This window comes from Pomacea canaliculata, linkage group LG8 (genome assembly GCF_003073045.1).
Source record: "Pomacea canaliculata isolate SZHN2017 linkage group LG8, ASM307304v1, whole genome shotgun sequence".
In the NCBI taxonomy this organism is placed as follows: Eukaryota; Metazoa; Mollusca; class Gastropoda; order Architaenioglossa; family Ampullariidae; genus Pomacea; species Pomacea canaliculata.
This window is the reverse complement of record NC_037597.1, coordinates 26,099,731-26,124,478: the sequence shown is the minus strand read 5'-3', so window position 1 is coordinate 26,124,478 and position 24,748 is coordinate 26,099,731. Positions and strand designations below refer to the sequence as shown.

The 24,748-nt window shown below is 42.4% G+C and overlaps 1 protein-coding gene across 1 annotated transcript; it reads right to left on the bottom strand.

Annotated features, from left to right (window-relative positions):
- Positions 1-2,095: 2,095 nt before the first annotated feature.
- LOC112570989 (tRNA (guanine(37)-N1)-methyltransferase-like) lies at positions 2,096-9,746 on the bottom strand. Its single transcript, XM_025249756.1, is given in 6 exon segments — positions 2,096-3,250; positions 4,013-4,304; positions 4,306-4,838; positions 7,347-7,535; positions 8,444-8,991; positions 9,562-9,746. Coding segments are annotated over 6 exon segments (1,746 nt in total). The 5' UTR covers positions 9,711-9,746; the 3' UTR covers positions 2,096-3,215.
- Between the last annotated feature and the right edge of the window lie 15,002 nt (positions 9,747-24,748).

Below are 24,748 nucleotides of genomic sequence, written 5' to 3'. Positions count from 1 at the left end.
TAATTTGTCGAAACAGCCGTTTGATGTGTTCCCGATAATTAACTCACGGGTTCCTCTCAGAATTCTGCGATCATCTTAATGTTGATGGCCGCCGGGCAGGAACCACCGTATTATTTTCTCCTTCGATCGCAAGATGGTTATTGCCAAACAGACAGGCATGTTTCCGTCTTGTTAAGTAAACTTTCCAAACTTTATCCAGCTTGCTGCCCGAGCTGTCTCGTAAATTTTACCTAGAACTGAGGAAACTGATATGTGAAGCGAATTTCAGCTTGTATGTTGTTTCCTAAAGGCCAACAACAAAAGAAGGAATAAAAATATGCTTGCAAAGAGTCTAGTCGGAAACTTTAAAAAATGGAAATGAAACAACGGTATCAGGTCACCAGAGTCATTAAAAAAGTTTAATTAAAAAAAAATTAGCAGCTGACTTTTTTCGCCTCCAGTCATTTTCTAGGATAAAATAACTGTGGTAGATCGCGCTAAGTAAAGTTACACAGATTTTTTTTCTTCAGTACTATGTAATTATTTCTTCCATATGACTTTGCTGTAGTATTCTTGTAATCAGAGACTTTTTTTCAAGTTTCTTTTTCTTTCTGTGATACTGTCAGTCTTTGGAGATGACTGCCAGTTAGGTTTGGAGACTGCAATAAAAGTGGTTAGCGACAGGACAAAAAAAAAATGTTGCTCCCCAAACAAACAAGAAAACAAACAAGCAAACTAACAAACAAACCAAAGTAAACTTTTGTAGGAGGCAGCAGCAAACATTCCATGGCGGTATGCTGGATACATCAGATGTAGTCTCCAAAAACTCGGGAAACATGTCTTATTCGCTTTTACAGCTTGTGCCAACATTTCCACGGGGACCGAGACAAACCTGTTGCCCTCAACACAGTGGTCTACAATGAAGACACATTTGCTGGAAATATCAAAGAAAGTACTACTCTCAGACGGAGCAGGGAGGGAGCTAAAGAAGAATCACCTCTTGGTCACAAAAAGAAAACAGTGAGCAACTGATTATTTGGAATGCAATATTTGAGTGGTAACGATTCAAAACGACAGTATCTATCATTTAAGTCAAGCTTGATACTTGCCTTTTCCTTTGAGATGTTGTTATAGTCTGCATAACCAGCAGCTGCGATGAGAAAATAACAAAACTTCATTGATCATTGTGGAAATTGTACACCATCAAAGGTCGTTGATGGTATACGATACATAAATATCACCAATCACTCATCCACTCAAAACAAGCAATAATAATAAACCAGTTACTCATCCACTCGTCAGACAAAAAAAAAATGATACTAATAATATCAACACAGCAAACGACATCATCAGTGATGGAGCAGGAAGCAGGAGGATGAAAGAAGCTCAGCTTGGAGAGAGCCTGCAATGAAGTGACAAAACATATGCTGCAGAGAATCCGACCTGAAGCGTTGGGCCCAGTGGCCCTTGGGTATTAATTAGCAAAGGTGTTTACTACACACCGAGCTTGCGATCGGCCAACTGCGCTTTCCCTGAAGAGAACTGTGGGAGGGCCAACAAGAGGGCTCGCTGGTGGGGGAACATGTTGTGTTACATCCTAGCTTGTTATGTTTCCTACCGCAAGAGCTTCTCGGCAGACATTGAAAGGCAACAATCCTTGTGGGAGATGTCGTTTTGCCGTCTCAGGCGGGACCGAGCTGTCGGCCATTAATCAGGACTAACAAGGGAGGAAACTGTGACGGACAACACAACCACCTGCGTCTTTCGCCTGCAGCCGAGTTCTGGGCCCTGGCGCTCCCTCCGGTGCCAGTCCTTCCTGCCCAACCCTCATGTCTTTGAGTGTTCGTACAGCGGGAGACACATTTGGATGTTACGAGTAGTGCTCGTAAAAGGGAGAACAGGCACTACTAGTGCTCGTGTTACAGTCTCTACCTGTTCATTGGCGTGGGAAGACGCTCGGCTTTTTTCGTGGGTGGTGATGGTGGTAATGGTGTGGGGAGTGGGGATGGAGCAAACTTCATGCTGACTGTGAACGAAATTCACATTCACGGTTCCTCAGTATCTTTTTTGAATGGGTGGCTGTCCCCCTTGACGCCCTCCACCCCCTTCCGGGCTCCTACGCACTGGTATTCTCTTCTTCGATTTAAGAAAATGGAGTTCGCGTTTGGATTCTTCACTGTGCAGGCCGTATTCTACTCACTTGTTGGTGATTATGATTAAGAGTGCGTTCTGGTGGCACACCTGTAAGGTTTTCGTCACTTATACGTTGAACTTAGTGGTTGGCAGGTTCACATCTCGCTCCCCGACACACGCCATTTCCCACTAGACATGAAAAGTGTTCACTGAGCTCACCTCCATAATAGCTCATTGTTTTCTGATATAGCATTAAGCAAAGTCAACAAACCAAGAAATCTTGATCACCCCGATGAAAGACATGTATGAAAGGCAGTATGTTGCGATTGCTGTTTTCTCCTTGATGATACTATATACCCTTTGTTTCTTAGACGGGTGCAAGTGGGATTGTGTAAAGGGTGGCATGGAAGGGATGATGTTATTCACTATGCACCTGTCTTTTATCGTTTGTTACATTTACTAGATACCTTTCTCATGCCGCGTACCACTGACACCACTTTTAGAACATAGGATCATCTGATCAGATTAATAAGAAGTTAAGCTTAATGACGACTAACGCAATCCTCTTCTCCTTCATCAGTGTTATTTCACGCCTGCCTGTCGTCTCACACGATAGAACAAGAATCATTCACAGCATACCTCCAGCCAGTACAGCATGGTTCTGTTAAAGCAACCCACTCAAACAAGAGCTTCAGTGTAGGATCTTGCATTTTATTTACATCTGCCGTTAATACTGTCTTCTGCATAGCTCACTTCCTTTCCCACAAGCCTGCTCAATGCACTTTAAAATTTGAAATAATCACATGTACAAATATACTTGTACATTTTTCAACAGTAAAAGAGATCTTCGAAGCCCAGGCACGAAAACGAAGTAATATACAAGTTAGTTTCTCTCTTTACAACAGACATTGTGAGAACGGCAAAGGCCGAAATTTTAGAGTCATGTCCATAGCTGGACATAACCCTAAGCCCTTGCTTTATCCGGCCAAGACGACAAACGACGTCAACTCTAAAGACGATGTTTGCGAGCTTTCGGTCACGTGATCCTGATGTCATGATGGCCAGCTCTGTGCTTCTCTCACACGTCTTGCCGTCAGCCCTTCTCAGGAGATTTTCATTCGTTTGGTCGAAGGTTCATCTGAATTGAGAAAAAAATATAAATAAATAAAGAGCTCAATAAGAAACGAGCGCAATAACTTCTTTGCTTCTACCCAGTCATTGCTTCCAAACCACCCCACCCCCTTCCCGTCCAATCATTCTCAACCACATTATTTTTGATTTTCCGGCTGGCTGAGTGGCAGAGTGAGCAATTCTCACTTGGAGTCAAGACTAACTGAACACGTCTAGTAGCTTAAAGTTTTGTGAAGTACTAAACAGTCTTTCATCCAATAAAGCTCACGCAAAAACATGGTTTACGACAACAGCGAACTGCTGTTGAACACTCTCCAACATAGTCGAGAAGAAATCCATTTCTATTTCTACTACGTCAAACATCTCTTATCGAATGCATTTTTTCAGTCCAGCAGTCTACCTGTTTGTTTGTTTTTTGACGAATCCCATGCGCAGTTTCCCCGTCTTTTATGTCTGTTATTGTGTCACTAGCCAGTTGCTAGCTGCTATGTTTTGGTCTGTGTCATCCAATGTGTGTTATATATATATATTTTGCATCGGTTTGAATGTGTGCTTTCAGTGTTTTGTATTCTGAAAATGTTTGAAAAAGGCAGTCTACAATACAGTGGAGGTATGCGTTATATAAATCTGCTGCATTATTATTAAACAGTTATTATTAGATCCTAGGGCAGGTGCACAGTCCAGTCGCTTTAGTTGGATACTGAAGCCTAGGAGACAGCTAAAATATTAATTTAAATACGTTACAAACATTTTAACTGTTAACATTCACCTAGCGCGACTGGCTCCTGGTTGTCTCCGCAAGGGGTTAGCTCCTCTTGGTTTTCCACAGATTCGAACAGAATGGAGGGCGTGAGCTGGAAGACCAGGCAGAACATGTCCTTGTTGGGAGCAACTTTACGAACCATTCTCACCATGGCTCCTGCCGGAAGTGGTTGCCCTAGCATCCTCTCGGCTCGCGCACGAACATCTCCCTCAGGATCGTCGCTCTTGCTGAAGGCATACGACAATAACGTTGGCAAGCACCCGGCAATAGCAGGATGGGTCTTGACCATTTCAGGGACATGAAGCCAACAGACCAGGGAAGACATCTAAGAACTCCACAGCCAGCGCCGGCAGATTCATGACAACGAACACCCTGCCAAACGCATCTGGCGGCAGGTCACTTCCGGGTACAACGCAAACGTCATCCGGGCGGTGAATTTCATGAGCTGGTTCGCACTCATTTTCTGACTGCTTTGTAGGGCTGTCAAGGCCCCTTGCTGTCACGTGATCTCTGACTTTGCATCCACTTGTAGTCTCGTCATCCACTCTGATCGCATTTGCCACCTTCTGGAGCCTGTCAATGAGATGCGTTTTCAGCACTGTTCTCATGAACGCCCTGCCGTCCAGATTGTATGCGGTGATGGCACTCGAAGGAACCTTGTTTAGTTTTATGTTCGTGACCAGAGCAGCGTAAGAATCGGGGTTTAGGTCGTTGGCGAAAACAGCAACGCCCTTCTTAGCGGCAGGAATAGCAAAGGGTCCCACTCCGGCAAACACGTCAAACAGATTGTCTCCCTTGTGAAGGAGGTCCACTACGCGCTGGTGTTCTGTACCTGAAACATAATATCGTATCATGAGGTGCGAGAATGCACACATGCACAGCGTATACATTTCCGTTACTAATAAGCTTAAACACACACACACGGTCCGCCAATGACAATGTGTTATCAAGCAATCTGTTGTCTACAAAGCAGCATTGTGCGTAAACTGTCATGCGACTCAAATGTTCGCTGCAAACGTTCGCGTGACGTTGCTGCTCGCGATGCAAGCCCCAAAACACGACCGACGAATAGAAAAAGAGGGTGGAGGACAGGGTGCCAGATACCCTTTAATTATCTTTGGCAAACATGTCTATTGTCGGCCTATTTTGTTGGACACGTTGATGCAACCAAATATTGCCTGCGAAGGAAAGTTCCCCACCAGATGCTGCGCCGGCCACATCTCTAAAGCGGTCAGCGTGGCTCAACTCAGACGCCCAAGACGTTGAGGGGGGGGAGTCGAGCCCGTCCTTCGGTCAAGCCACCCCGATACCCGACACCCGTAGCAGCTTTTGTTTACCTACCCCCTCTCGAGCGTGCCGTTCGCAAGCTTTCTGGCTGTGCCTGTTCCCTAGCCCACCCCACCCCACCAGCACACATGTGCACCTCCGTAGGCGCAAGTGCCGTGCTGGGGCCAACAGCATCCCCTCCGACGTCAAACATGTACACAAAAGAACGCTGTAACAGCCCGGCGCAGGAAGCATCGACAATCACAAAAGCTGTCGCGCTGTTTGATCGCCCCGAACTCTCACTGGCCCGCACCGGCTCATGCTTCATTAAGGGTATGAAAGTATATCCTGTGCACACACCCACACGCGCGTGTAGGCACAAACTAGTCTCTCCCTCCTCCCCCACACCACCATCCACACATCCTTCTCTAGCCCTTTCCTCCATCACGGGTTCTCCCAAACCGGCCTGCAGTGAATTGTTTGTTCCCATCGTCTGGTGTTGACATATCTCGTACCAACTGTGCATACAAACCCTTGGCAGTGATGAAGTGGACCATTTCACATATACTTCACATTCTACATGGAAATCTAATACTACAGGGGTCTCTTCCTGACAACACTGTCGTCTGACTCCGATCTATGCAATGGTTCCGGTGGTGATCAAAAGAACACGGAAGACGAATCACCAGGGATCAACGTTATTAAAATGATCCGTACCCCTCCTGTCTATGCTTGCACACACTACATGCATGTTAGCAGTCTCCTGTATTTCCTTTTTGAGCAGTCACGCATGTGCACCAGCTGCTAAAAAAGGGGGGATAGGGGAGAGAAAGAATCACATGCATCATTTGGGTCGCTACTAACCCTAGCTCACCATGAAGCCAAAAACATGCACTGATCTCTGCATGAGACGTTCAAAATTCATGAAAGTGAGAAAAAATGCACAGAATTATACCACATATAGAGTATTAGCAGGCATACTTGGCGTTCACTGATAAACTCTTCCAATTTTACCATGGACTTCGTTGATTTTTAGTTGGATTTTAGCCCCCAGTAACACATTTTACAAGGGTAAGACAACATTAAAAGATAGCTCAAATCAAAATACATAAAAAGAAAACTTAAATTCAAAATACAAGTACTAAAGATTTTTCAAAATCTGGTTAGGATTGGACAGTGTGGAGTTACATAGCATGTCTGCAAGTTGGAGGAAACTTGTCACATGATGTTTTGTAACAAAAACCAAACATATAATCTGATATTTCTTATTTGCTGGTCTTCAAATAGTAGTGACACAGATCTCTATGCATAAAACACTATACTAGTAAAACAATTTCTTGACAGGAACCAAAAATAATGTCAGTTACTATCATGGTATCTATTTTTACTGCAAGTGGTTGATAAAACTAACAAACTAACAATTTGTTCACAGGAGGGGATTGCAGTTTAAAGACCCTACAATGTGCCTGGCGCCCCTTTCACCACAAACACATGCTATAATATTTGGGTTACAATGTAGGTAGCTACAATCTACTGAATGCATTGTTGCCTTAGTGGAAGACTGGCTGGTGTAAATAAAGCCAATAAACAACTTCAGCTGTCACCATGGTTGGTTGTTTGAGTCATATGTGGTGCTAGCAACTAGGGCTATAACATGGGACAGAAGGTAACAATATGTTAAAAGGGTGAAAAACAAGTACCCCAGGTGATACATTATCAACACCACTAGCAAAAAAAAAAAAAAACAAAAAACCAAACAAAACCAACATAGCAAAAAAGGATAATATAGAAGAGTAGGCAAAAGAAAGTTGTGGCCCAAAAGGCCACCATCAAGCCACAACCTTAAACCAATGTCTTAAAAAAAAAAAAAAACATAAAAACTTAAATCTGATGGTAAAATCCAACCATCTTTAAAAATGAGAAAATGATACCAGTATTGTTCTTACCAGGAAGGATTAATACTCAGCAGATAATAAAGTATAAAAAAAGAGACTAATAAAATGATAAATTATCTGAAATATAATATTCTGTCATAGTGACTGTGGCAAAATCAAAAGGGAAATAAAACTCTTACCTAGTCTCGGATTCCAGTACACTTTAGAAAAATCTAGTTCAAATATATATCCATTTTCCTTGGCACGAGTGATAAAGTTATCTGTTCCGGCCAAAAGCTCCATTTGGAAATTACGGAATGTATTGTCGATGGTGTTTAGTTTGTTGACAACTGTCTTCACAGATGGAGTTTTATCCAATACCACCTGGCCTGAAACAAATGAAGTTCTGTACCGAAAGGATAAGGTCACCATTTCAAAAATTATAGTCAAATGCTTAACCTTCTCTGCAAAGTTTACTTTTAACACAGAATCTCCTGGCCTTCCGATGTGCAAAAATTGATAAAATATACCACTAAAAAAATTTTGAAGTCTTCAAATTATGCACAGTGAAATTTTATTTAATAAACACGTTTATGATAAAAGTTGACTTAATCGTGGCTCTTTCTTAAGACTATGTGACATTCTAAATATGACTGAACTTTCCTTTACCTAACAAAAAAAAAACAAAAAAACCACACATTTCTTTTTTTCAGATGCTAGTGGAAACTAGACTAAGGGAAGTAACAAGAAAAAGACTAGAAGAGCTTTTCTGAAAATTTACATCCCTTAGTTTACATCTCTGCCTATGTCCAGCCATTTTTGTTTTGTTTTTTGTTGTTTTTTTTTTTTTTTTTTAAAGGAATGAAACACATCTCTGAAAAGGTATTAACAAGGATTATTTTCATATGAAGATTTCTTAACAAAAAAACAAAAAAAAAAAAAAATCAGTGTCAGATCTAGTGTAAAATTTCCTTCACTGTTGGCATCCGTTTATTGACAAGATTACCTAAAGCATGTTTCACAGTGCTTTTATCATTTTATGAAATTATGGCACTTTATGCTCAATATCAATTTTTTACCTTATCAAAACTGCCCCTCGTGTTGATTCACAAAGACTTTTTAAAACATAGATGTCTAGATTGACTTAGAATTGTCATAATATTAAGCTGCTTTAGTTTAAGTAAGGCCTTTAATCAGAGCACAGAACTGTAACCAATGATAACAATGAAGAAGTCAGGGATCTGCACGCCAAAAGTGTTTGTTTCACTGAAAATCAGTAACTTTCTCCACAGCTTACCTATGAGGTATTTGTAGTCCATGACTTCCATTTTTAGATTAAAGTGAGCAATGTGGCCAATAATGCTGAATCCAGAAACACCATTGGACCCAGCAGGCAGCACTGCTTGCAAAATATCTGATAAAGTCCAGTTGTCATAGCCTAACTCAATTTCAAACCACTCACGATTTTGCACATCAATGCCAAGATCATTTAGAGACTTCACTTCGTCAGGCCTAAACTCATCAATGATTTTGCACTTGCGAGGGTCAAGAAGAAGCAGTTTGTGAGTTTTCCTCTCAGGATCTGTTGCTGCAAGTTCAGCAAAGGGCTTGATCCGAGGCATTTTAAGAATCACTGGCTGCAGTAGTTTTCCTTTTGTAAGGGCACCAATCTGTCTGACATTGACCCTCAAGGCTGGCACAGACACTGACCTTGAAAACAGATCACGATCAAGTGTCTGAATTCCCCGCACAGCTTCAGGTGGCATGAAGGGCGAACTCTCATGCTGCTGGAAGTCCATTCCCACCCTTTGATGCAAGGTCAAACGACGAAGAAGTCTTAAAATTCTGTTAACAGTATGAATAAATCAGGTATGAGGATTACACTGCTATTCAGTGCTACATTGATGTGTGACAATAATGGAAATATCACACAATCATAAAACTAATACATAAACATTTGCAGAATTTTACAAATTAATGTAACTTGAAAATTTTGATGATCACATTAATCACTTTTCAACTTTTTAAAGTAAAAATTGTTACCAAAGACTGCATAAAAATGTTGAGACATGAAAACATCTGGTTACACTACAGAAGTTCTTGCTTAAATTCCAACCACTATTTGATGATTATATTTCTTTCAAATAAAAATATATATATATACAAATAAGTCACGTGTTTTGACGTTGACAAAAATTACAAATGCTGTATCAGAAAACAGATGGGTAGGCGAAATCTGTTCAGAGAGTACATATTATCATAAATGGAAAAGTAACACGTTTGACAAAACAACTTTTTAATCGCATGCCTTTGACAAGAATGCATAAACTAAAACGAAGAAACATGACGAACGTCGTATGTGAAATATTAAATGGTCAAATAAAGAAGAATTCGTATTTTTAAAATAATGTCCACCTTGAATCAGACTCTACTGTGTAGGTAACTGAGGTGGACTGCTGATCTTCGTGTCTGTCAGGCAGAAGACGACGCGGTCTTTCAATGCCAAACGATGGCAACCGAGCAAAAATCCTTAGAATATTCCCCACACCTCCTCGGGTAGCCATGCGTTGTCTACATGAACAGCCATTTGAGAACAAACCGTTTGAGAGTCAAGCAGACCCGCGAGGAAAATGTTATTGATGATAATTAACACTGCTGTGTCAAAAATCTTTGATTCTCCAAAAATAACTTCGTTTTCCATAACAAACTTTAAATTTTAATAAGCATCACTAATGTTCTTTCAGTGCTTGACTGATCGGGTGAACGATTGACTTTAACGGTACAAGAGAGGCTACTCCGCTCCACCTACACAGTTGCACTTATTGAATTATATCCCTTGCACTGTCATTTTCAGCACTTGTGCCAACACCACACACGCCAAAAGAAAAAAAAAACACAACAAAAACGATGATAATACAAGAACGTAAATTTTTCGATGTTATATGTTCGTAAAATCTTCGCATAAAATAGGGGTGGCTGGTGGGGAACGTCCGGCTGTGGGCATGTGGTCCTCGACATTCAGTAAATCTAGATTTTTTGTTTATATATATATAGTGACATATGCTTATATTAAAGAAATGATTGAAAAAAAAGAGAAAATCTTGAGAAAGAAGAAAGGAAAGATCAGTACGGGATAAATAGGACACGTGCATGTGGCGAAATTATTGTTTGACAATTTCGTATGGCCCGAGTGTAATGTGATAAGTATCCAAACAGCCTTCGGGAGAAAAAGTCCTCCCCCCTTCCCTCCCTTACCGACATAGATCATCATGAACATAATATATATTACGTACAGTGATTTTAAAAATTATAATATTTTTTTCTAACATCAGGTGACAATTAAGTTACTTTCAACTATTTAACAACGCTGGGATAGAGGGGATAAGTGGGTGGACACTTTCAAGGGACGCTATTGCACCATTATTACACATCTTGTCAGAATAAGAGTTACCTCTCTTACACCATACAATGATAATAGGCATTCAAGGTAGAGATGAGAAAGGATTTTGTTTCTGTTACTATGGAAACATGACTTTTTTCCACATTGTAAATTTATTCATCAATTACATGCCTTTACAAATTCAAGTAATTGGATGGCAAATCTACTGACAAAAGACTATCGTCTTCGTTTTAGGAGTACTAAATTGTCAGCGAATCGTGTAACCACGCTCGCTCATAATCTTCTTGCTTTTCATTATGATTATGTTTTTATATCTACACCTGTAGACAAACACTTTTTAAACAGAGTTTCTTCCAAGCCGTGTGTTTTAGAGAGGAATCTCTAACCGCATCATGTAGACCTGGGGTGGGGAACGTCACGGCCCGCGAAATCCTTTAGTCTGGCCTGCATAAGTAATCGGACGTAGAATTGAAAATTAAGTAAATCTAGAAGATTATTTTCATATAAATTTATAGTGAGGTGCAGACCATGGCAAGACGGTCATCCCGACCCGGATATCGGGGCACGGATACCCTTCTGCCTGTATTGTAGTGACTCAGAGGACAGTTGGTGCCAGGCAGCCTGGGAATCTCTGGGAGCGTCTACCTGCAAAAATTTTAATATGGTGTGGAGAAACTATGGATTTACAAAATGTAATATTATATATTTACTAAATTGATAATTTCTTATGACTTACGAATGATGTACTACATATTCCAATGGTCCTTAGAAGAAACGTCTCCCAACCCCCGATGTAGACACATGCCGACACATCTCATGTTTACTGCATTGATATTATGGAAGGATACATGACTGTATCGTGCAGAGAAATACTCTTACTCATCTGCACTCCACTCACTTCTCGACATTTTACCCTCTCTCCTTCCTGCCTTCTACCACCCCCTCCAACACACACCGCGCGCGCACACACACACACAAACCTCCCAAAACAGACTAAAGACCGTTCTCCATTTATAATGCTGGAAATCGAACTCGTCCATAGGGCTGTCCGAGCAAAAAAGTGGCTGACCTTGACAGCCGTCTTAAATTGGGCATCCCATTTCTCGCCCCAGTGGCTGCCATCACCGGGGCTGCACGCTTCGGCACCTGCAACGAGAGGGCCACTGCATGAGCAAAAACCACTCCTGCCCTGAGTTGGATCACCAAGAGATGAAGACAGACGGACTCGCGTTCACACTTGTTCGGTTTCGAACAAAACAAAGCCAACACGAGCTAAAATTTAGTGCCGCTGTTCGTGGGTCAATAATCGGAAGGGAGAAAACTCTCCAAAGGGAAGTTTTTGCACAATTTCGTGAGAGGCAAGCTTGCGCATGATTTAGGCCGACGGACAGGAGCAAAGAAATAAAATAAAGACAGGAAGAATTAATTTAAAATTAAAGAAGTAAAAAAAAGAAAAAAAAATCTGGTTTGAGAGTTTCGCAAAAACTATGTGTCTTATGCACACTCAAACACACATACTCACGCTTGCATTCAACGCACTCACACACACATATACATGCACACAGACTTCGAGAAATACACTCACACATGTAGGAAAAAAAGCCAAACAAAGCAGAAGATATAAAAATTTATATACGATATATACATGTATGGCAATGATTCTGTTACGTGATATCGGGATAGCAGGAGCAGCAGTAAACAGGTGGCAAGGGTAGATAACCATTAAAGGTCTACTAGAGGGAAATTTCTTCTATAAAATAACCTGAACTGTGTTCAAGACATGCTATTTCTTCGTAGTAAGTTTTCTCTTGCCTGCCGTTGCCAATAAAATCTTTTTCGACATCTGCTTAAAGGGAGATCATACCATCTGGTCACAAGAGAAGACAGTGTTATTTTTCATCTTCAGCAAGATGATACTCAACAAAAAGCAGCAAGTCCAGTGCTTCATTATGCTTCAGCAACCTTAAATGTTGGGCACCGTGTAACAGGGATTGAAATGTCTCCACGCCACACGTGATCGAAGCCGGAAGTCCCCAGCATGGAGAGCTGGGCCGCATTTGGAATGAAGCTGGATTTCTCCGCACGCCTGGTACACGTGGCCATTCAGTTAACCCTGGAGGGCTGTGGTGTCAGCCCTCTAACATCGACAGGGTACAGACTTGAATGCTTCTTTTTAAAACTGTCCAAGAAGAAGCAGCAGAAAAAGAAGAGAAAAGGGATAAAGACTTCGAGGATGACGAAAGAAAAAGAAAAAAGAAGGGGAGGTAATGACAGAGAGGGGGTATGCAGAAAGGGAATATGGAGACGAGGAGTGATATGTAAGACGCATTCTATTGCGAAGACAGATGTCCCACCAAGGATACACTACGCCCAACACACGACACTCTGTCCTGTCTCTACACTACAACACCAGGACACCACCACACCACCACACCATGGCACCGGGACACCATGACACCACCACACCATCACACGAACACCACCTCAATCACCCGAAGGAAGTCGGAGAAGGGGCGGATGATGCTTGCATGGGATGTTTACTCATCATGCGCAGTGTCCGATGAATCACATTATCCATTGTCATGGTCGTGCTACTTCTTCATCTGAATGCAAAGTTAAGCCGATCGTTAATTAATGAGAAATGTCTTGTGTGAGAGCGGGAGTCTCCTGGTGCTGGGATGTGCAAGAATGGTTGTCCACACATCTAACGACTATACTTATCAGGCTTGCCCTCACATACAAACACTGACTATTAATAATCGACCTGTCTACTAATCTATCCATCCACTCTCAACTTATCCACCGTTGTGATTAGTTGATTTTATTTCGTGCTCTTGCAAAAAAGAAATAGAAATTTATCTTCTGTGACACAATTTTCTACAGAAGATAGTAGCAGTGTTTGTACAAAGTCTAAGGCACTAGACACACGAGATACACATGGATGATGATGGCGAGTTGAACTGGTGTAGAAAGTATGTTGGCGGATTTGCATTGCTTCCTTTCCTACAGTTTGTGAACGCAATGTGGTTCTTCAAAGTGATGTTCCTCAGACTACCTTCTGGACAGCAAAAGTGATTAGCACCTGTGTGATCCGTTCGATGACTGGACCAGTGGTGTGTATAGAGGCTTTTGAAGGCTTGTTTACACTTTTTAGAGTATTATTTGTAAAGCGCAAAGCTTGCTCATAGATGCTGTAACCAACTTTTTTTCTACAAAGGGCTTGAGTTCTGCCATGTCGACCCACATCCACACTCGCTCTACAAACAAGCAAAGCATTGGCTCCGAGGAGCAGTGACATCCCAGTCGCATTTTTCAAACCGTTGCACCCTTTGGGATCTGAACGCCGCATGCACGGCAGGGCCAGGGATTAAAGGGCTGGCGTCCTGTTTCTCATTCTTGGTTAGAAAACATCTCTATAAAGGGCCTTAAGCCTCATGATTTGTCTTAAACGTCTGGCAAAAATGGACAAAAGAGATTACTAGTCTGAAATCCCATGCCAGCTGCTCGATTAGCTTCCACAAAAGAGATTGTTAGTAGTCTGTGTTGGTCTGGCTAAGACAGGGAAGGTAGGGGTACGGAAGTTACAGTAGGAAGTCTTACAGTTTCTACCCAGACCCTGTCAGGACATTTATCAGTCTACTGTACTTTGCCTAAGAGGCAACGGACACTCGAAAACTTTACATCTCGAGATCTGAACCCAGGACACCCAGTCCTCACTTTTGCTGTTGACAAGCACTAACAAGGAAGGGAAGGAATAGAAATTTTATCAAACGAAAGTAAATGATTTCCAAATTGAAACATCGGGAGAAAAACCAATGGCCAGCTACCCTAAGGAAGGGTTCAGTGGAATGTGACCAGACCAGAGAGGGTAGATATCTACCCCCTCTACCCCTCTGACCAGACTCCTTGATTAAGTATCTACTTCCTGACTTTTCAGAACCCTGGGGTGGAAGATGAGTGAAGAGGAGAATGTGAATGCGATAAGACCTGTCTCGCTGCATGCAAGAGGCGTAATCAGAACCGAAGAAAACATCCCTCGGGTTGCTGTAGGCGGGTCAAAGGGCACTGAGCCTACTCACATAGTGTAGCCTTGCCAGATATAATAATCCCTGGCAGTCTTCCCAAAATGAGCCGAGACTGTTCCGGTCACAAAGGAAATACAGTGTTGGTTGTCGTTGTCGTTGGTGATGATTTCGACCCAATAATTCCTCGAGGACCACTGCTCGGCTCGTTGAATAGCTCTATGGCCGGTTGGATGGACGGTGATGGTCGTCACTGAACGAAAGAGCGTGCCAATAAGATGGTTGATTTCCTGGCTGATCGGTTGAAAACCCAAACAAACACATGAGTGCGTCAGTTCCTCTGAACGTCCGCAATCAAAATACTCTAGTTCCGCCAGACGGCCAGCCAGTCAGACGAACAGACTGACATTACATTGTGTTCGTCATCAAGAAGAAAACGAAGCAGAGGTCTCTGTCGACCTCGTAGAATACGAAACATTTTTTTTTTTTTCAACTTTTTCTTCTTCTTCCAGTTTTGATGTCAGAGCGTTCGTCAATTGGCTGCAGCCGGGCGAGGTCCAAGCCGGGAATTTAACGGTATTTGCAACGACCGTAAGGACACACACACACAAGAACAGACTGCAGTAGCACTGGAGGGGAGAAAAAAGAATAAAAAGCAGGGCGGAGGGCATCCCGGTGGAAAATTACGTTATGTAAACGCGCCTTTGAGGACTTGACTTGTCTAAGCTGATTACCATCGCCTCGCAGGACCCCCGCTTTTCGCGCTGAAATGGAAAAATCGAATTTGTTTGTGCAATTAGACCCGGAATTTGAATGAATCAAAAGCGAATGGAAATCGAATCATTGGGACAACGTGTGGATTAGGGCGGTTAGCGCGTCGTGGCGATAGGGGAAGGCACCTGAGAACCATAAGCATCAATGGAGATCGCCTCCCCTTGCTGCTCTCATTTCATTGCGGAGTGAGACGACTTGCTGGAAGAGGGGGTCGTCCTCATCCGCCGAGTTTCCAAGATGAAACTCCCAAATATAATTTACATTGATATATTGTCCCGCAGCCCCTCGCGGGACGGTTTTATGACAGCGCCCCTGACTGATTGTCGCGCTGTGCGTCCCTCGCATGCACGTGCGTGCAACACGAGGACCTTGGAGTGGCTTCCCTTACAAAGCCAGCTCTGCCTAGGTGGCGCTGTCTGGAGGTCGGGTTGTCTTGCAGCTGCGCTAATCCCATTTAGCCCGCACAAAAGGGAGGTAATCCGTCGGACGGGGGCGTCTGGCACTCGTCCCACTTGTCGTCTGCTGCATCTTGGGAAGGGGGCGCCACGAGACAAAGGCACTCATTGGATCGCCCATGAGACTCGCTGAGACACCGCCATCGGGGGGAGCCTGGTCATGCTGCTTGTTTTGCAAACATTTAGAAACTTTAATTTTCGCCAAGATGGTTGTTAATCCAAGACATCAAAAAACATTAAAAGTACAAAAATGTGGACTGGAATTTGAGGATGGGGAAGGCACGTGATAGTCATGTAAGCAAACCTACTAGCTTCCCTTCTGTGCTGCGTATTTTTGTTTCCTTTCTCGAGTGCCCAACGGTGCAGATAAATGGTGTTGTTCAGAGGAACTTGCGAACTACGGAAAACAGAGATACGTTCGCTGACGCAAGTGGACAGAAGACATAACTCACTAGCCCTCGTCAGGGATTGGCGTTATCTCCCTTGTCATCGCTCTGTAGGGTGTGATTAATGATTAGCCGGGGTCAAAGAAGGGGATTAAAAAAAAATCGTTTGATGATCAAGAGTTAGTACCCTTGCTCCTCCACCTCGGTTGGGTGCTAAGCACATTAACACTCGTGCACCTGCATAAACATGCACCCTGGCTTCGTCTGCTACATACCTGATTGCCCAGGTGTCTGTCAAGGTATGCTATCTACATGTATCTGTCCTGAGCTTGGCTCGGATTTACGGCCTATTGTACGATCAACATCAGCAACGACTTTCGTCCGTGTCTTTATTTTCTTTACCTTGTTTCCCTTTCTGTTCATTTAAAAAACAAATTCTTTCATTATTGTGACACAAACAAGCGAGAGGTCTGTATGTCCTGGAGGCTTGCCTCCACATAAAAAGCCTGCCATGCTGACGATCTATTTCCAGATGTACTCATCACCCGAAGACGACCTCTATTTGCTTCACGAAGCATGGATGTCTTCCTCATCTTGCTTGCTGCTGATACGGTTAATGCCGCTCCCTCCACTCAGCCACCCTTCTCTCAGCGCCCGAAATCTTCACAGTTTTAAGCTTGTCTCAACAAGAACGACGCCTCCCTTCAGTTATCTGCCCTTATTTACTAACAAACTGTCGTAAGGGGAGAGTAAAACGAGTGGCAAGAAGATTTGGCTTCAGTCTCCCTCCATCCATCCTTTTGGCCTCTCCCGGCCCCACTTCACCCCTTGCCAGGGTTTTTCCACCTGGGTCAAAGGTGCCAGAATGAATTATCAGACACATCTTACTTCACGTTTTAGATACATTATAAACTTCAAATGAATTCACGTGCATTTCAACGAGATGCAGCTGCCTGGGTTAAAAAAAAATGAAATGCTAAACGCGAAAATGAGTATTTAAAGATCATCCTGATGACTTTCGTTTAGAATCGTCTCGATAAGGTCGATCAGTGTTAATTCACAGTAAAAATGCCTTCAGTCCATCGGAGACCAAGGGAGTCGGTCAACAATCAAAGCTGTGACAATATAAATGGAGGACTACAGAAGCTGATTTCGGGTAGGTACCCCACCATTCTTTCTCGTGTCATGCAAGCACCCTGCTTAAAAAATAACTCTGAACTTCCAACCTCAAGTTCAACGAGTAGACATCAGAGGACGACGAGAAGAAATAAAGATGAAGAGATAGAGAGACATAAAGAGAGAGAGAAAGTGAAAGAGAGCAAAAATAAGAATAAGATATGTATACGCTGAGAAAGAGTGAAAGAGAAATACAGATAATGATAGAGAGAGAGATGAGACAAGGAGAAGATGATATAAAGATACGGACAGTTTATTTGACGGGTCAGTGATAGGTCACGTGATCCATAAACCCTAGTCCTGGCATGAAAGTTCAAATGCATCTGCATACTGTGTGATTGCACTATAGCTGATCCTTGATCGAATTCTTGATGAATTGGAAAAAATCTTCCATAGAAAATAGTTATATGGAAATGTCTTCTTAAAATAAAGAATAAATACAGAAGAAATAAATGATTCTTTCCTCACTTTATTACCACTACCTCGGTTACCCATGTTTATAAAAATCGAAGTATTCCAGGGAAATCGACCGTTGTGTCCTTCTGACAAGAGGGTGTGTCATCTTCCCTCTCACACACAAAACAAAACCAAACAGAAAGAAATAAACAAACCCCTAACAAACAAGCAAACAAATAACACAAAAATACAAATCTCACTCCACGTGTCTGCAACAAGAGGCAACCTACCTTGACCTACATGGAAGGATGCGAGATGGAGGCAGGTACCTCCCGTACTGACCTCCCCAACATTCCCCATTTCCTGAAGGGGAACAAGTGGAGAGAGAAGTCGACTGCCTTGTTAACCCTTTATCAGACCTCGGTGTCAGGCTGGCCGCCATATCGCAGACGACATACTAGCTTATCGCACTGGCGGGAGGAGAATACATCTGCTGTTGAGAAGCCTGTCTATAAACAAGCCTCGGCGCTGCTTTGAAAGTCGCTGAGCATCGTTTGGTAGCTCTGGGGAGAACAGTACATAAATATAAGTGTAGATTTGTTTGTTTATTTATTAAAACACGCGACACTTATGCAGGATGTAGCTGAATATACGATAATGTCAAAACAGAGAGCGCAGTTTGAAACAAATAATGCTTGAATGAGTACAACATCCTGATATGTAATTATTATATATGTTTAACATAGATAAATTGTGTGTACTTCAACAGGAGAGATCAAGGAAGTATCCCATCAAGTTTTCAGAAATAAATTTAAACTCTGGATGACGAATGGCTTGGTCGCTTTGCCTGTACCTCAGACCTCGGTCCTCAGTTGCAGAACGAAAAGTAATTAAGCAGGTCTGTTGGTGAAAAATTAAATTTAAATAAATGATGTGAGCAGAAGGGAAGATAGACAGGGATAAATATGGAAAGGCCCATTGTACAACAGTGACGTCAGCTATGAAAACAATTGTCGGCAATGAAAAATAATGGAAGAAGAAAATTTTCTTAAAGTTAAAAAAAAGTTTTGAAGAGAGAAAAAAATAGGTTATGTTTAAATTTCTTTCCTTTTTTAGGATTTTCTATCTATCTGCGCTAAAGCACCGTCCGACCTCAGTTTTGGAGGACCTGAGCCAGACTAATTTGTGTACACCCGGGTGATAACATGCTCACCGCCTCGCCCGCCAGACCTTTGAAGGTGAGTCGTGCTCGTGCATGTGCAGGTTGTCAGCCCTCCACTATCTCTCGGTCTGTCATTTGGCGACACGCCAGTTATCGTTCTTCGCGTGTCCAGAGGTGGCGCTGATGGCTGCAGGTCATCATCTCGTTAAACGTGCGGCCAGTGAGCGATCACTCCGCGGAAACGAGGCACGCGCTATCAAGTGTCACTTATTCCGCCGCGAACAGAGATCCCGTGACTCAAAGAGATTAGTCTTTCTTTCATTCCGTGCTGATTATTGTCGTTATTAGTAGTAACACCTGCAGCGAGACTCGTTGTTGTGGCTGTTGGCAGAAGGTAGAAGGTTGATGTTTATGAGGTTATTTCTCTACAAGCTGAGATCCTTGACAGAGTTGTCTTTCTGTCGCTCATACACGTTCGTGATTGTACCCAACCATCAACCTATTGTAACTGTTCCATGAGATAACAACATTGCTGATGAAAAATTTTCTTTCTGGTCCTTAGGATATTCTCGATCAAGGCTTAACTTCACTGTCGTAACGCCCATCCAACCCCTCCTCTTTCAGTTACTCCACTATTCACCCATCCCCCCACCTTTTCGATCTCCATGTCCTCCCACCCCTCCAGCTTTTTTTTTTCTTTTGGTCGCTGCTCCTTTTCCATCCCCTCCATTCACCCTCCATCCTCCCTCCTTTCATGAGCGGACTAAAGAGCTGTCTTCCCAAGCATGTCAATTAATTCCTTCTAACCATCAGGGCAAAGGCAGCGGTGTCCGTATCGTCCATCGTTATTTCAAATTAATGTATTTTCCGCTGACATGGCTCTGGATCCCCTCTGTCTCACAGGGTCATGATTGGGTTAATCACGTCACCCAAGTGTGGTGACTGCAGCACGTAACGCGGAGAGCGTCACCGGCACTGCATGAACACAAGATGTGGAGCAACACATAGAGGATGAAGAGGAGGGAATGGAGGAGCTCGATTTGATGACGACAGTGCGTGGTGGTGTGTGTCCAGTACAAGTCGTTGTTGTGGTTGACGGTGTAGATACAGTTGAGGAAAGGTAAGATGGAGCCACACCACGGGTCTCTAACTGTAGTGAGCGCACAATTGGTGGTGGTGGACCTCCACAGAATAGTTCCTCTTTCAAGGAACGCATAAACTGTTATGTCAAACACCTTATTCGTTAGTTGGTCATTCTGAATTAGTTGCTTTTTCCTTTCCCGTTTCCCTTCTTGACAAATCCTTTCTCTTTTATCATTATTTTTTTTAAAGAATTTTAATGTTAAAGCATACATTGGTTTCTTACTCACTCTTCCTCACTCAATCCAAGTCGCTTGTTCATCTTTCACTCTGTCATTCTGTTTAATACTATTTCTCCCCTCCGATTTTCGTTCACTCACATAAAGTATGTGCATGCGTTCACCTTTATGTCTGTCTACCTATCCTTCTATCTATCACTAAGCCAGTCAGCGAGAGAAGAATACCCCACATCTTTGTCTCTACCCACGATTTGACATCGGATTAAACCAATTTCCACAAGATAATTACCGCAAATATTCCCCAAAACAACACTAATGACAACAAGCACAAAATATCCGCGAAATTTCTACCTTATCGACTTTCAATACCCGAAAACTTCCGAGTGCAAACAGCGACAAATATTTGCCAAATGATGCCCTTTGTCACAGTCAATATAACCAGGCATCTGCATCCCAGGTCCATCTTTGCTGCAGCCCGGGGGTTAAATGTAATCTGTCAGCTAGAATATGATTGTCGTTGTTTTAAATGTGAGATACCGGTCTGCTGCCATGCTGACCGCCTTGAGCCTGATGACAGAAACAATTCCGGGCACTCGGGTGTGGGCTTAGCGCGCTATTAGCGTGTCCCCACGAGTTTGTGTTCATTAGCAGGAGCCCTCGGCCGTGACTTGCACGTTAAAAGGAGAGACGAGTGCAAAGTCTTTCTTCTTCCTCATTCTTTCTCTCTGTGTCGTAGTGTCTGTGTGTTTCCGTGATTTCATGTGTCTGTATATATGTATCTACTTTATGGAGATCAATCCATTTGAATTACAAACTTAAAATAAATGGAATGATGATGATGATGATGATGATGATGATGATGATGATGATGATGCAGCACAAGGTTCTAGCTATAGAAAGAAACACAGGCTGGTAGCAGGAATGAAGGAGGGACAAAGTGAGGCGGAGGATGGTGTGGCTGTGGCACGGCCAACATCACCAGTGTGTACCCGGGGTCGCGGAGGAAGGCTTTTATCCAGGCTTGACTAATCATCGTCAACCGTCGTCAGTGACCAAGGCTTACATGGCGAATATTCACTTCGCTCGGCACTTTACACGGCCTTTGGCGCATTAAACGTTTAGGAGGCCAAATGCAAGTGTTCGGGGTCAGCCAGGCGTGTAGGATGAACGTATGAGAGCGCGCGCGTGCGCACGTGTGTGTGTGTGCGTGTGCGTTCGCGATCCCGCATGTCGTTACGCACGTGTGCGGGTGGCAGTGAATAATTTAGACAGGAACGTGGCACTGTGGTTTTTTAATGTCTTTTATTTATAACTAAAATTAACATAGCGGACAGGTGAGAAAAATGTTAGTGGTAGAGTTCTTTCGTCGTTGCAGTCTTCTTTCTTTTGTTTTCCTTTCTTTGTCCCTTATTTTTTTTTCTTTGTTTGTTCGGTTTTTCCTTTAGTTCTTTATTCGTTTTATTTCTTATGTTTTTCCTTTCTTAGTCTATTTGTTTCGTTGTTGTTGTTGTTGTTTTTTGACTTTCTTTTCTTCGTTTATTTGTATTTTACCGTCTTTTTCTCATTCCTTCCGTGCTTAGCTCGTTTTTTCATTCTATCTTTCCTCTCTTTCTTTGCTCGTTCTTCTTTCCTTACTTTCTTCCTGTCTTTGTTCTTTCTTCCCTTGGTACGTTCGGTTTTTCTTTTTTTGTCTTTGTTTTTTTGTTCATTCATTAGTTTGTTTCTTCCATTATTTCCTTCTTTGATCGCTCGTTCAAAAATCATCTCTACTTTCTTTACTCTCTTATTTTATTTCGATTGTTTATTGACTTCTTCTTTCTTCCTTTCTTCCTTCGTTTATTTTTTCTTCCTTTCATTCTCGTTTGGTCTACCCTCAATGTAATTTTTAACTGTAGTTTTTTTGCGAATTGCTAACAATTCGGAGGTTTCAGCGTTTTACTGACAAAAATGCCTCAGAAGGTATTATTTACCTCTCTACTTCCAAGGCATTTAAAGGTAGACATTCTCGGATTTCTATGGTTTGTAGATGGCATCCATTCGTGACATTGTGCACAGACCCATTTCCTGACATGCGCAGTCACAGAAAACAAACTGCCTACCATACAGAAAGCCGAGCTAAATGAGGATGCATCGCTGTAGGGATACGAAAACATTCATCCCTGGAACCAGATCGCAATGCAATAAAAGCTGCGACTTTGCCCCTGGGGGGGACCGACCCTAAGAATGCAGTGATGTGTGGCAAACTTGATACCTGAGGCATTTCTTGGAAATTTAAAACGGAAAGAAAATGTAAGTTGATTGATGTGACTGGCCGGTGGTATAAAGGCAGAGAAGGTATAACACATCACGAGGAGAGTCCAGAGTGAAGGTTAATGCGTCAATTAGTAATTCTAATTAACTGCTGTCGACAGACGCGGACTCCAGTCAACATTCTGTTGTCATCAGTTGATGATTGTTGCTGAGTTTTTTTCTTTCTCCTTTCGTCCACTTAGAGAGAGAGAAATGAAATGAAAAAGGTAAAAGACAGACAGGAATTAGCTTTGTTATGTCGAGGGCTGTAGAACAACAAATGGGATTAAATGTCGAGTATATTACTGTGTTCCACTCTCTCGTCTTGTGTGTGTGTGTGAGAGAGAGAGAGCATGAGAGCGCACGCGCAAGCACAACATTGAAGAAAAGGGAAAACCATTATAAAAGGGAGACAGATGGAGAGAGAGAGAGCGCGCAACTGAAGGAAGACTATAAAAGAGATCAAACAATTTTCACAAAAAAAAAAAAAGCACAGGATCAGTAAAGAGATGCATGCGTGCGGGAAGGCAAATGGAGGAAAACGAAGGAATAAAATTGGAAACTGGCAAAAATAGGGAGTTAACTGAGAGACAGAGACATCACACAGCTTTGGTTACGACAACACACACACCATCACAGTAGACAGGTGTGTTGAGGGGAAGAAGGTGCAGACAGGTGCGCACGACCACAGCACCACACGGAGAGATAACAACCCGCCACGGCGCGCTTAGCAGGAGTTGCGTCCCCTGTACCGCTCGTCGCCGCACAGCTCGGGACGACGACAGCAGCAACACAAGTCCGTTAGTAAGTCTGATTAAACTACGCACAGTTAGGCTCTGGGTTTTTTCCCTCAAAGCAACAACATACTGTGCTCTAATCATCTCGCATATCTAAAAAAAGCATAAATAAATACAGAAAATTACATTTATGCACATACAAATAAAATCTGTTTGAACGTTTTCTTACCAAGTATCAAGTAAGTAACATTTTCTTATATACTAATAACAACATCTAAAATCATGTAGCTTTTTCGATTTAAAAAAACTGCTGAATTAAATGAGAGAAAAAAAAATCTTTACTTTATAATATTAATATACATGTCATTAAAGTGTCATAAAATTAAAGTCACCAGTGAAAATTTTACTTAAATCTTCACAGTGAATAAGAAAAATACAAATATGCCACAGGTTTTTTGGGGGCTTTTTTGAAAAAAAAATTTTTTTTATTTCTTTTTATCTTTCAAGACATAGAAGACAAAGCCAAAGTACCAGATAACTTGGTTTTTTCTTGAAGAAAGTATGTAAATGGAAGAAAAATTCCTGTTGGAAGACATTTGCAGATTCTCTTGGTGTATAACACTCCACCTTCGTTATTTGCCACACGGGGGTAGTTGGGAGGAAAGGGGTGATTGACGATGCAGGCAGACGACAGTTTGACACGACACGTTGGAGGTGACTTTCGGAGTCCAGAGGTGGTGGTGATGGTCGGGGAGGGAGGAAATAAAAAAAAGAGTGGGAGGTATGAAGTAAGGTTAACCTCTTGAGTTGGCTTAGAGTACAAGAAAGTTGTAAATATGAACGGCAAGTAAAGATGTGTCATTATCCGACATAACAAAGCGGAAGGGGAGACGAATGTCATCGCCTGGCTCCAGGCGAGAGAACTCTTGATGAACGACAGGCGGCTAAATGTCTATACTGCGGACCCTCCGTGACAGGAGATTGTAAAATTAACGGATGTCTTCTCGCATGAACGCGCAGACGTGTGTGTGTTAGTGTGTATACATGTCTGTATGCAGGCAGACAGACAGACAGGCAGACAGACAGACAGGCAGGCAGGCAGGCAGACAGACAGGTAAGCAGTCGAGATTCAAAGTTGCTGGGTAGACATGAATGTAAACAAATGTTTTGTCAACATGACAGCCAATGACAACTGATGAGTGTTTTTGTGTTTTGTGTATTTTGATTGCTTATTCGTGCAGACATCTTTATATGCAAGTCTATATTTTCTAGACCCTAATTATTTTTTAAATTTCATTAGTTACAACATTTTACCCTCTACTATTTAGTGCTACAATTGACAGCAAGGTTTTATTTATATTTATTTTTATATGTTATTTTCTATTTATTTTTATAAAACTGTTAATAAAAATCAGACGCAGTCCTTTCTATTTTCCGAGTTTGAGCTGACGCTCACTTGTCACATCATAAGCATGTAGCGTGGGAA